Source organism: Hemitrygon akajei, chromosome 3 (assembly GCF_048418815.1).
Source record: "Hemitrygon akajei chromosome 3, sHemAka1.3, whole genome shotgun sequence".
NCBI classification, from domain to species: Eukaryota; Metazoa; Chordata; class Chondrichthyes; order Myliobatiformes; family Dasyatidae; genus Hemitrygon; species Hemitrygon akajei.
This window is the reverse complement of record NC_133126.1, coordinates 36,240,808-36,252,953: the sequence shown is the minus strand read 5'-3', so window position 1 is coordinate 36,252,953 and position 12,146 is coordinate 36,240,808. Positions and strand designations below refer to the sequence as shown.

At 40.1% G+C, this 12,146-nt stretch overlaps 1 protein-coding gene across 7 annotated transcripts in view; it reads right to left on the bottom strand.

Annotated features, from left to right (window-relative positions):
* Window positions 1-9,480: 9,480 nt before the first annotated feature.
* Window positions 9,481-12,146, bottom strand: part of rtn1a (reticulon 1a) — a 190,734-nt gene continuing 188,068 nt past the window's right edge. For all 7 annotated transcript variants that reach the window (XM_073039559.1, XM_073039560.1, XM_073039561.1 and 4 more), the window contains one exon: window positions 9,481-10,135. In XM_073039559.1, the coding sequence (XP_072895660.1) occupies window positions 10,093-10,135 (43 nt within the window). In that variant the 3' untranslated portion in view covers window positions 9,481-10,092. The remainder of the gene's footprint in view (window positions 10,136-12,146) is intronic.

Below are 12,146 nucleotides of genomic sequence, written 5' to 3'. Positions count from 1 at the left end.
TCCTCGCTATTTGGGCTGGGCTTGCTACTCTGAATGTAGTTGTTGTACTGCAAGAGACACTTCTGCCAATCCAGTCTCTACTGATTTTAGCTTCTCCGCCATTAACTTCAGTTTTTGCCTGGGCTTGTCGTTCCATGAGTCGTGGTCGCACTGCACCAGTCACCTCTGCCAACAGAGCCTCCACTGACTGTAATTTCTCCACTTTCTGACCAACTAATGTCAGGGCCATGGTCAGTTGTTCTCTCTCAGTTGGATCCATTTTGTGATTGAGTCTTCCTGACAGAGTTTTGTGGTGTTGGTCCAAGTGCAGAGGGAGAGTAACCGAAGCAGGCGAACAGTTCACTGACTTATAATGAGAACTGTGCAGAATTAAAGAAAAAGACTAAACGCTAGGCCAACAAGGCCGCTAACTAAAACTCCCAAGCTGAAAGCTACTGCTGATACTGTGGGTCAGAGACAGTAATTAACACCAAATAAACACTACTCCTTTATAGCATTAATCTAAATGATAGTCTTATTTCACAAAACAAGAACAAAGGTAAGCAGGGAACATTGACATGGCTGTGCTTTGGGCCAAGACTTGACAAGACTGAAATGAGAGAAAGAGTTAAATACCACCATAATGAAACATTTATTGGCTGGAACATCTACACTCACGAGTGTGACTGCCAACACTGCTCCACAGCCCACCTGCTTGCGTGCCCAGATCCTGTGGCAGAATATGTGGCTGTGACACTTAAATCTGCTTAATCTGCCTTGTTTCTGATGGACGATCACCAACTTATAACATTAATTTCACCCCAATCTCTAGAGATGTCGCTTCAGCAGGGTTTCCAATAGTTTTTTTTTTGTTTTTTGCTTTTTGTTTACACATAAAGCAAGGCAAGTGAACATCAGAGCACTATGTGAGGAATGAAGCTGGAGAAATAGTAATGAGCAACAAAGAAATGGCAGGTTACAAACACAAGAAATGCTGCAGATGCTGGAAATCCAAAGCAACACACACAAAACGCTGGAGAAAGTAGGTCAGGCAGCATCTATAAAAATGAATAAGCAGTCGACATTTTGGGCTGAGATCCTTCTTCAGGAGTCTTCCAGTATTTTGTGTGTGTTGCTGAAGAACTAAGTATCATTCTTCAATGTGGAAGACAACAGTATCATGGCAGAAATTCAAGAGTCAGTAGTCAGAAGTGATTGTAGTTGCTAACACTAAGGAGAAAGTGCTTATGAAGCTGAAAGGTCTGATGGTAGATAAGTCACCTGAACTGGATAGACCGCACATCAGGATTCTGAAAGAACTAGCTGAGGAGACTTTGAAGGTATTAGTAGTATTCTTTCAAGAATCACTAGAAAGCAATGGTTCCGGAGGACTGGAAAATCATAAATAACGCTCCACTCTTTAAGAAGGGAGAGTGGAAGATGGGAAATTATAAACTGGGTAGCATGATTTCAGTGGCTGGCAAGATCTTTGAGTTTATTATTAAGGATTCAGTATCAGGATACTTGGAAATACATGATAAAATAGGTCAAAGTCAGCAGAAATTAACAATGTGCCACACATGAGATTGCTAAACAAGATAGGAACCCATTGTATGACAGTAAAGATAGTAACATGGCTAAGAGATTGACTGACAGGCAGAAGACAGAGTGGGGCCTTTTCTGGTTGGCTGCTGGTGACTAGAGGTGTTCTGCAGAGGTGTGTGTTGGATCCGCTACTTTTCACATGATATGGTCATGATTGAGATGATGGAATTGATGGCTTTGTGGCCCCGTGGGTGGAGGGGCAATTGGCGTTGAGGAAGCAAGAAGTCAGCAAAAAGATTTGAGCAGGTGGGAGATTGGGCAAAGAAATAGCAGATGGAATTTCATGTAGGGAATTGTACGGATATGCACGTTTGGTGGATGGAATAAAAATGTAGACTATTTTCTAATTGTAGAGAAAATGCAAAAATTGAAGGTTCCAAGTTCAAAGTACATTTATTATCAAAGTATGTATACATTATACAACCTTGAGATTTGTCTCCTTACAGGCGGCCACAAAACAAAGAAATCCCAAAAGAACGCACAAAAAAGACCATCAAACACCCAATGTTTAGAAAAAGAAACAATTTGTGCAAACAATATAAGTACCGGTAATCAATAGCATTTGGAACAAAAGTGAGTCCATAGACATGATGCCTGGAGCAGCTGGAACAGGCCTCAGCTTCAGCCTTAGTGCAGCGCAGAGCTGAGTAAACATTGCGGAGCTGCGTGCAGAACTGGCCCGACCCTTGCCATTTGTCCTGATACCCTGCCTTTTCAACCCATTGGGCCCAGTGTTTAAATCGTCCAAGCATTGGGTCGTTCCTTGCACTAGGACCAGGACATTTCATCAATAGGCTCTGGGCCTGGACTCTGCCGGCATGTCTCGGCCCATACCTGACCTTTCCAAACCAGCCTGGCACTTAGATTGATCAAGTCTTACTCTAGATTTAGGTGGACGGTCTTCGAACCTGCCTCTCCTCCTCTCCAACTTTGCCCTGCTCTGATTGCTGTGACTTCACCTTGCAGCCAGCCACACACTTTGATTCTTGACTCAGTCTCGCCTTTGCTTACTTCTCCATTGTTTGTGGTGATTATTTACCAGAAATTTTACAAGAAATTGTCGAAGTATTTAGTTGTATTCTTTGTTTTGTTTGCCTCCGATAAGTAGTCATTGGGCTTCACCAACACCATCTTAAACTGGAATGGGACTTGGGATAACAAGGGGATGGGTTCTCTTGTGGGGAATGTAGAACAAGGGCCATTTGTAATGGAGACTCAGTGAAATTTGTGCCCTCAGAAGACTTGAACTCTCAACCTCAGACAGATGTGGAGGCCACATCATGGAATACAGTATGTCCAAGGTAGAGGTAGACAGGTTTTTCGATATTGATTGGGACAGGAAAAGAAGTGGAGCTCCATTCACAAGTGCATGGCACCTTGAACTCCAATCCACTAAGGTCACAATATGACAGACTTTAGGTTTTGGTATGTGCTTTGTGGTTACTGTGGTCCTTAACAAATGAGTGTGCTGGATGCTTTTGATAAAGGCGCATGATGTACATGGAACACTCCTGTACATTAGGATGTCTCAAAGTATCTTGCAGGAAGAGTAGTTACTGTTGAGATACAGCAAGCTCCCACTGTTTCAAGCTGACAGGAAGGTGACAGAAACTCAAATAGCCATGCATTATTAGGTATGCAGAAGATAACTAATAAAGTTACTGAGGCAATAAACCTGGCTCCTTACTGTTCCATCATCATCAGTGTCTAAATCGCTGAACAAATGACATACAAAGGACTGGAAAAGATAATGTTGCCTCATATTCATCAAGAACACAGTGAAATCCTGATAAACCAATACTAAAGCAACACTGTCTAAAAATTAAACCAAAATTTTCATCCCAACATCCGTGAAAAATAATTGAACACTTTTTAGAGAAACTTTTGAAACCAACTGAATGCTGACAACCTGCAAAAGGAATAATCACACACAACCAAGACTAACCCCAGGGTACACTTGACTGATCTGTTTTCTCCGGAGAATTTCTGTTGCGTGCCTGTCTACAGAGTTCCCACATCAATACATAAATGTTGCTAGAAGTGCTGATAAACCCAGTTCTTCCCCCTCAAAAACAATTGTGAAAGCTGATGACAGGAACTAACTAAGTAAAGCCCTTCATTGACAGAGCACAGCAACTGAGAATGTGGCAGTTGTCATAGATCATTGAAAGGGGTATTTGGGAGCAAACGTTTCACAACCTGCTGGGGTGATTAGGCTTGATGCCCTTTACAAATGGAAACAAACTTCTTCAACTGAATGTCAGGGTAAGTTGTGTTCAGAGTCAGAGCCTAATGATTTGAAGTGCATTTACAATTCAGAATCAGTTATGTAGTCATTAAAGTACAAGGCTACAAGGTATTGTAATGCAAATATACTACAAAGAAAGTTTATAGTTGATGTATTTTCTTGTAATGTTTTAAGCTATATCATTTTAGTGCTTTATTTGTATTTGTTGTAGTGTTTACATCATTTGAATAAGCATTCTGTTCGGTGCTACTAACAACTAATGAGTTTTGCCCCATCAGGATAGGCCAAATTCAGTGAAAAGGTATGGAGAGTATCTTCAATGATGAGGCTGCGTATGTGTGGAATCACCAATTCCAATTAGCAGTCCAACATCTAATATTTCTTTTATTTCATTACATGTGAACCATATGGTGATCCAATTATATCTGAGTCATGGAGTCAAAGTGTCACATTTATACAGCATGAAAACTGGCCCCATGGCCTATTGGGTCCATGCTGACTATCATGTACTTGTCTCCACTAATCTCATTTTCTAGCAGTAAGCCAGTAGTCTTCTAAGCCATGATGTTGCTGGTGTATATCTAAATGGCATGTAAAAAAAAACCATTATTTACAAAATCATCTGCAAGAAAGAACTAGTGGTGCTCTATGACTGAGATTAAATCAAATGACAGAAAATATTGAATGATCAGATCGTCAAAAATCAATTTACAGCCTTTAGCGCCATCACAGACTTGCATTAATCAGGGCTCTTCCTATGTAATTTATTTGGAAAGTTGCTTGAAGTACCGGTATTGATAATAAGATTATTTGCTTATTAAGTGACAGAAATGGATATCAACAAGACAGATAAAACATTATTTTTTAAATCAGATGTGAAATATTATATGCTTTACCAATCTCATTTTAGAAAAAGCAAATGTGATCAGTTCTCAACAGTACAACCAGATGAAAAGCCTACAGCCTGTGTCAAGTGCCAAAGTGAACTTCACTGCTTTCAAGATGGTCACTTGACATCACAATCTACCTTGTTGTGATCTTCCTCTTTATTGTTTACCTGCAGGTTTTTGATAGTTTTTACTTTATTATGGATTGTTATTACATTCAGTCAATGTCATCTGATTGTTATTCTACCTCAATGCATTGTGTAATGATTTGATCTGTATAAACAATATGCAAGACAAGCTTTTTGTTGTATCCTGATACATATGACAATGATAAACTAATACCAACAATTAGCATTTACATATTTTTATCTAATCATATTTCTGGTATTGACAAAATATTTTTCAGTGCTTGATAAATAGGAAGGACTTTCTTTTGTCACTTTTGTTTACTATTTTCCAATCTCCTATCAATTTACTGTAAATTAACCTATAACTTCAATATTTTCATATTTCAAGCAATTCCAACAATTCTTTTCTATACACAATTAAAATGCTTTCATGAGTACACTTTCAAAGCAGAATATTTGGAAACAAAATTTATGAAAAAGAACACATGGTGTAGATATTCTGCATCTTTGCTGTGTTCCTTATTCTAAAATTTAAGTGTACCATTCATAACTTACCAAATAAACTTGAATGCATTATCAGGTAATTATAAATAACTTCATAAAATCTCACCCTCTCTTAAAGTACCTGATATTGCTGCAGTCTGGTTCCACAGGTGCAGTGGCCCTTAGTGACAGATGGTTCTTAGAAGGTATAATCTGGTTTTATCAAAAAAAAACAAAGAGTAACGGGGTCCTTTACTCAAGGAGTGAAAAGGAGCAGATGGAATTGTTCTGGTGTGATATTCTCAGAGAGGTCACTATCAATTACAACCTATGGAAGATTTTAACTATTTCTCGATAAATCTATGTGTTGCTCTTTTTTATTAAGTGTCTATTAAATACAGGTCTTCATAGTTTCTGAGGTATACTTATTTTAAACTAATTTTCTAGGGAAAGCATGGATTATAAGATATCTTCTAAATTCTCATCAGCACGCAATGTCAATTGAAGCATCTTAGGTGCAGATGTGCATGAAGCAGAGCACAAATCTTACCCTATATACTGTACATACAACACCGGTTAGTGCTACTTACACTGGACATCCTTGGGACAATAACTAAATTGATGGATGTTTGTGCACCAGTTGTACCAACCATTTAGACTTATTGGGGTGACTGCTGGTTATTCTGTTGAAAAATGCTGGCAGTTAGCTGTTGTCAGCTCTGCTTGTCTTGGATGTCCACATATACTTGGCCAAATCCACTAGTCTGAAGCATGATGCTGGCACGCCAGTCCTCCCTCTCTGCTGCTCAATTCGCAATTGCCCCTGGCAGCACATCTCTGATGTTCTCAGTTACAAAGTGCTCAGCAAGGATAGCATATGGTTAGCCACTCAGTCAGTTAATGGGTTTGCCAAACCTATGTAGGGAAATAAGGGTTAGGGCTAGATAATCTTTACATCTTTAGTATTTAAGTTTTTAAAAAGATACTTCAAAATAAATTATTTTAGTTACCTAGATCTGCTTCAACAGGTTGGAATGTATCTGTCAGATATCTATCATTTGCAAACTAATTACTGTTTGAAGCCTGTTTCACCTGAGACATGCATGGCAGGAGTTTGTTTGGCCCTCCAAACCCTTAAAAGGCAAGTTGGGGCAACTGGACAAGCCCTGCATGACCCAGCCCATTGCATTAGCCACTCTCAGGGTCAAATCCAGCGCAGGCTTTTTAAATATCCAATGGCTCTAAAGTTGGACTGAATTGGAGCACCCACAATTCAATTCCTAATGGGAGTTGGCTTAAGGCACAAGATTGTCCATAATTCAGCACAGTCATTAATTTTAAAACAGGACGGTCAGTTTGGGAAGTAGAAAAAGTATCCAATTTTACAGAAGTATCAAAAGTTGGCCTTAGTTGTTGACTTTGAATCTTTGAAATTAACTGAAATAATTTTAGTTGTAAACTGGGAAATATCCTATTTGTTTCTCAAGAAAAATACTCTGTAAATCACCCAGGTTTTGATCAGCAGTAATAAATTTAGAACTTAATGAGCAGAAATGTGCATGCCTAAATCAGGCACTTTCTGTGGGGTAAGACTTGAGATACAATCAGCAAAACTATTGTTGCTCCTGACAATTTTAAGAATTACTCCATGAACATTAGATCTGGGCAGAGGAATTGTTTCACCTTGCACGATCTCAATGCTCTTTTGTAATAATTTAATCTGTATGAAAGTTATGCAAGACAAGTTTTTCACTGTATCTCAGCACACATGACTGTAATTAACCAGTAAAAGATCTCATGCTTTTCCGGAGTATACAATGCATAAATCTGGGCTTCCAGCCAGGTCCAAGTGTCGATTTTAACTGATTTTTCAATGACAAACCCTGACAGCTTCATCAGGGATGATGTCTAGATATGTCTAGTCCGGTGGTATTTATACTCAACTTCCATCATTCATCCCCTCTGATTGGTTAGTCCCCAACCTATCAGGTTTCTGCTATCCCATTTTATTTAAAATCGTATTCTAGTTCTTACTTAAGAGTGAGACCTTCATCTTTGTTGAAATTCTTATTCTCTAGTCTTACTTCAATGGCTTTTTTCACCAGGCAGTCCCTAAAGCCATTGGCGTGCCACAGTAGTTTTGTGCCATTGAATCCTGGGGTCATTGCGAATGCAATGTTGTGCTACTGCTGATTTCTCAAGGTAAGCCAAACGGATACACCTCCTGTGCTTCTTGATGCAAGTTTCCACCATGCGCCCCATCTGGCCAATACACTGCTCCGCATTCACAGGAAATCCTGTAAACGCCAGCCATCCCAAGTCCCAGGTCATCTTTGACCCACGTAAGCTGTGATTTGAGTTTCCTCATGATTTTGTTGATATTTTCACGGATCCTGAAGAAATACTGGATAAATACCATCCACAAACCCGTAGGGAAGCTCAAATCCCAGTTTATGTAGGTCAAGGAGCACAGGAGGTGTATCTGTTTGGGTTACTCGGAGATATTTAAGGTAGCAGAACATTGCATATGCTATGACCGCAGGATAGACTGCAATGCCACAAAACTATTGAGCTGTGCCAATGGCTTTTGGGACTGCCTGGTGAAGGAAGCCATTGAAATAAGATTAGAAAATAAGAACTTCAACAAAGATGAAGGTCTCACTCTAAGAAAGAACTGGAGTACAATTTTAAACAAAGTGGGACAGCAGAAATCTAATTGGTTGAGGACTAACCAATCAGGAGGGACAGACGATGAGAGTTGACTATATGCACCACCAGACTAGACATGCCTCAGCAGCAACCCTGATGAAGATGGCGGAGTTTGCCATCCAAATGTCAGTTAAAATTGACATCTGGACCCGGCTGGAAGCCCAAGAAGAGTTTATGTAAATAATAAACCTATTTACAAATTTTATGTCATAATTTGTCTCAGGCAAGCTTGCAGCCTGTGGACAGAGCTGGAGTCACATTGTTGAGTAGCGCAGAGATCGCAGGCCACCGTAGGAGGCAGAGCAAGCTCCTGCTCTTCAGAGCTCACAAATAATGGTAGAAAATTGCAGATTTTGGCATGTCTTTGCTTTTCTAAGATGTAGTTGTTTCAGATCTCTGAAGAACTATGCTGGAGATTTGGACATCAATTTGAGGTAAATAGCTTCATTAACAGTCTGTAAGTAAATAGCCACACTCCCAGGAGGTTATGAACTCAAACAATGCCCCCATTAGCACTGGAAATGTTAAATATGCCCAAAAATTCAATTGTAAAATGCTGCTTTTATCACCATTTTGTGACTGAATTTGATTGTTCCAAATAAAGACTATTTCTGTGTGGTTTTCTTTCACTTGTGACATTTACCTGAACCCTGTAGGCATTTTTTACCCTGGCACACAATCTCTCACCCCTTCTTCCCGGCTATTACTGCAAAGATCCTCTGTCTGTCTCTCTCCCTGTCTCTACATCCCATTGGGCTGTTGAATGACTTGAACCCTATGTATACTGTTGAATGCACTCAAGAAATTCACTCACTGTGTCTGTTTATCTCATTTTATATGAAAACAAAATTACCACCAAAACCATTCTTATTTGCTGTATTTGTGTCTTGGTTTCACATTTATGTATTCTACCACTGTGTTAGTGGAGCCCATATGTAAATCCTCAGTTTTCCACTCATTAGGTTTTCACATTCTGCTCATCTCTTGTTATTTCCTCTATTTATGTTTTCTTTGTATAAAGAATGATTTTTGAGGTCTTGCGCACCCCACCTCATAGTCAAAAGGCTATTCTAAGAGCCTCCAGTGGTCAGAGTTTACTATGTGACAAGCAGCTTCCTTCTTATTTAGCTGAACGGTGTCCTTTTCTTCAAGCAATGGTCACTTTGAAACACAAAGAATCGAGCAATGAGACGTTAAAGTTTGCTTGTCATTCAATTCAATCTGGACTGATGAAGGGTCTCGGCCAGAAACGTCGACTGCTTACTCCTTTCTGAAGAGGCTGCCTGATCGGCTGAGTTCCTCCAGCATTTTGAACGAGTTACTCTACATTCAACTCAATCTCCTATACAGGCTTGTTGTTCATTTCTCGTGTAAATCAACACGAGCCATTTACATGAATGGAACTGCAGCAATTCATCTCGAAGGAAAAAAAGTCAGAGTCTTCTCATGTTTCCATACTTCTTTAATAGTATGACAATAGTTCGAAAAACATGAGCTTTGTATTTCTTTAGTTTACAAAACCAGATGCCACAATTACAGTACAGAATCCTTAAAACTTTTGTGCTGGATAAACACCAAAACATACAGTAGATCCACTGTTCTATTGTTTTACTCAAGAAAGCCAAACTGACTCAGTGACTTTGGAGCAATCAGACTATTGCAGAAGTGCACTAAAGCAGAAATGCCCTAGCCACAAATAACATTAAAAGTTATAAGCACTGCCATAGCAGCAGAAAACACTAGAAAGGTAAATAGAATTAAGACTCTTAACCTCATGCATTTGTTCATTAGCAACACAAAACACATCTATTACAATTATTGTTACTTGATTTTCCTTACTATACTTAATGATCAACACAAGTGATTGCAGATATTCTAATCATTTGGAAACAGCATGGGAGAAGGATCATCTCGTGCCACATGTTCCGAAATTCATGGTGCTGACAAATGGGACAACAATTCTCCAAGACATGCCTGATTAATTTGACAAATACAGAACTGCTTCTGCCTCAGGCACCCTCTTATGCGCCCACAGTCTCTCTTCATGTGCCTCTTACTCAGTCTTTCGTGTGGCACCTGGGATTTTGGCTTGAATCCTGAACGAAAGGTAAAAAAAAAGGATGTTGAGTGGATTTTACACAATTGGAAAGCAAACTAAATTATAACATTATGTGACTTGGACTGAAGGGCCATGAGATGAACGGGAGTGATTCAGACATGAACTATTGGCAGTTCAGTAAAACTACATTTGGATGAATTTTCCTTGAGGGAATCCTGATACCTGGGAGTACTGAGGGATCAGTGAAAAGGAAAGGAAGCAGATAGCAGCTACTGAGAGCTGAAAACAAGGGAAATCCTTCAGGAGTATAGAAAATGTCAGGAAGTACTGAAAGAGATCTTAAAAAGTCAAAGTACAGAGGGGAATGTCAAAGTTATTTATTGTAAACACTATGGTAGGTGCATACAATGTGTTGTCAGAGTGGTGTCAGAGGCAGATACATTAGGGACAATTAAGAGATTCATAGATGAAAGAAAAATAAGGGCTGTGTGGACGGGAAGGATTAGATTGATCTTGGAATAGGCTAAAGGAGTGGCACGACATTGTGGGCTGAAGGGCTTGCACTGTGCTGTCCTGTTCTATGTTCCTTTGTCAACGTCATGACAAAAGAGTCACCTGAGGAAATACACCTAATGAGTTTCAAACTTCAAACCACTGAGTCTCTTGAGTTCAGGTGTTCTTAACTCAAAAACACCAAAACCTTTTGTGGGGAAATGTCAGGCCAAAGAAATTTTTAAAACCATACATGCAGGCCAATAAAATGCAGTCACGTGACAGGAATGCAGACAGCATTAATTGGGTGTCGGTGACACTGTCAGAAAGTCTTACAAATTTGGGGTAGCACAGTAGCATCAACAACAGTGACTTGTGTTCAATTCCGCCAATGTCTGTAAAGAGTTTCTATGTCCTCCCTCTGACTGTTTGGGTTTCCTCTGGGTGCTCTCGTTTCCTCCCACATTCCAAAGATGTACGGATTAGTAACTTAACTGGTCACATGGGTGTAATTGGGCGGCACAGACTCATTGGGCTAGAAAGGCCTGTTAGTTGCTGTATCTCTAAAATAAATTGCAAACATAAAGAAGCAGCACAGAATATAATTAACAAACTTGAATTAGGGTAATATTATCACTATACTAAGGGTAAGATGGTAACCAGGGAGAAAGTAATGCTCATTACGGCCCAAAGTAATAATTGGTGAGTGGAGCTGGAGGAAGCAAGTGAAGTCTCAGTTGGAGAATTTAGAGAGATGCAGAGTGATTCATTAAAAAGTGGTAATAGAGTATTGGTAGACTTAAAGATGGATGAATCCCCAGGCTTGATGAACTACATACCGAGCTGATAATGTGAGCCAAGGGAAAAGATTACAAGAGTCCTGAGAGACTGTTAAATCTTCACTGGTCACAGGTAATGCTGGATGCCTTGGTGTCAGCAAATGTGGTACCAAATGTGGTACCTCAAAGGAGGACAGCAGGGGTAGGACAGGTAATTACAGCTGAATGAGGTTCTCAATGCTTCAGCAAGGAGAGGTGTAGGACATAGGAAGATTTTTTAATTGTTATTTTTTTTTTGCTTATTGCACATTTAGAGCAGTAGGGATGACAGGGCAGGGTAGGGCAATGCCCCTCTGGTGGGATGTGGGAAACAGGGAGACCTCCAGTGCCCCTGATGACTACACCTGTGAGAAACGCATCCGGCTGCAGCTTCAAAGGAGTTGGAGCTGGAACTGGATGAACTCTGCATCACTTGGGAGGCCAAGGGGTTGAATGATAGGACATATAGAGAAGCAGTTATGCCTAAGGTGCAGGGCACAGGTAACTGGGTTACTATTAAAAGGAGGAAAGGGATAGGCAGCCAGAACAGAATATTCCTCTGGCTGTTCCCCACAACAACAGGTAGACCACTTTGGATATTGTTGGAGGGATGACCTAGCAGAGGAAAGTCACAGTGCTCAGGTCTCTGGCACTGAATCTAGCTCTGTGGCTCAAAGGAAGGAGAGAAGTGAGCTGCAGTGATAGGGGGTTTTTTGGTTAGGGGAACAGAAAGGAGGT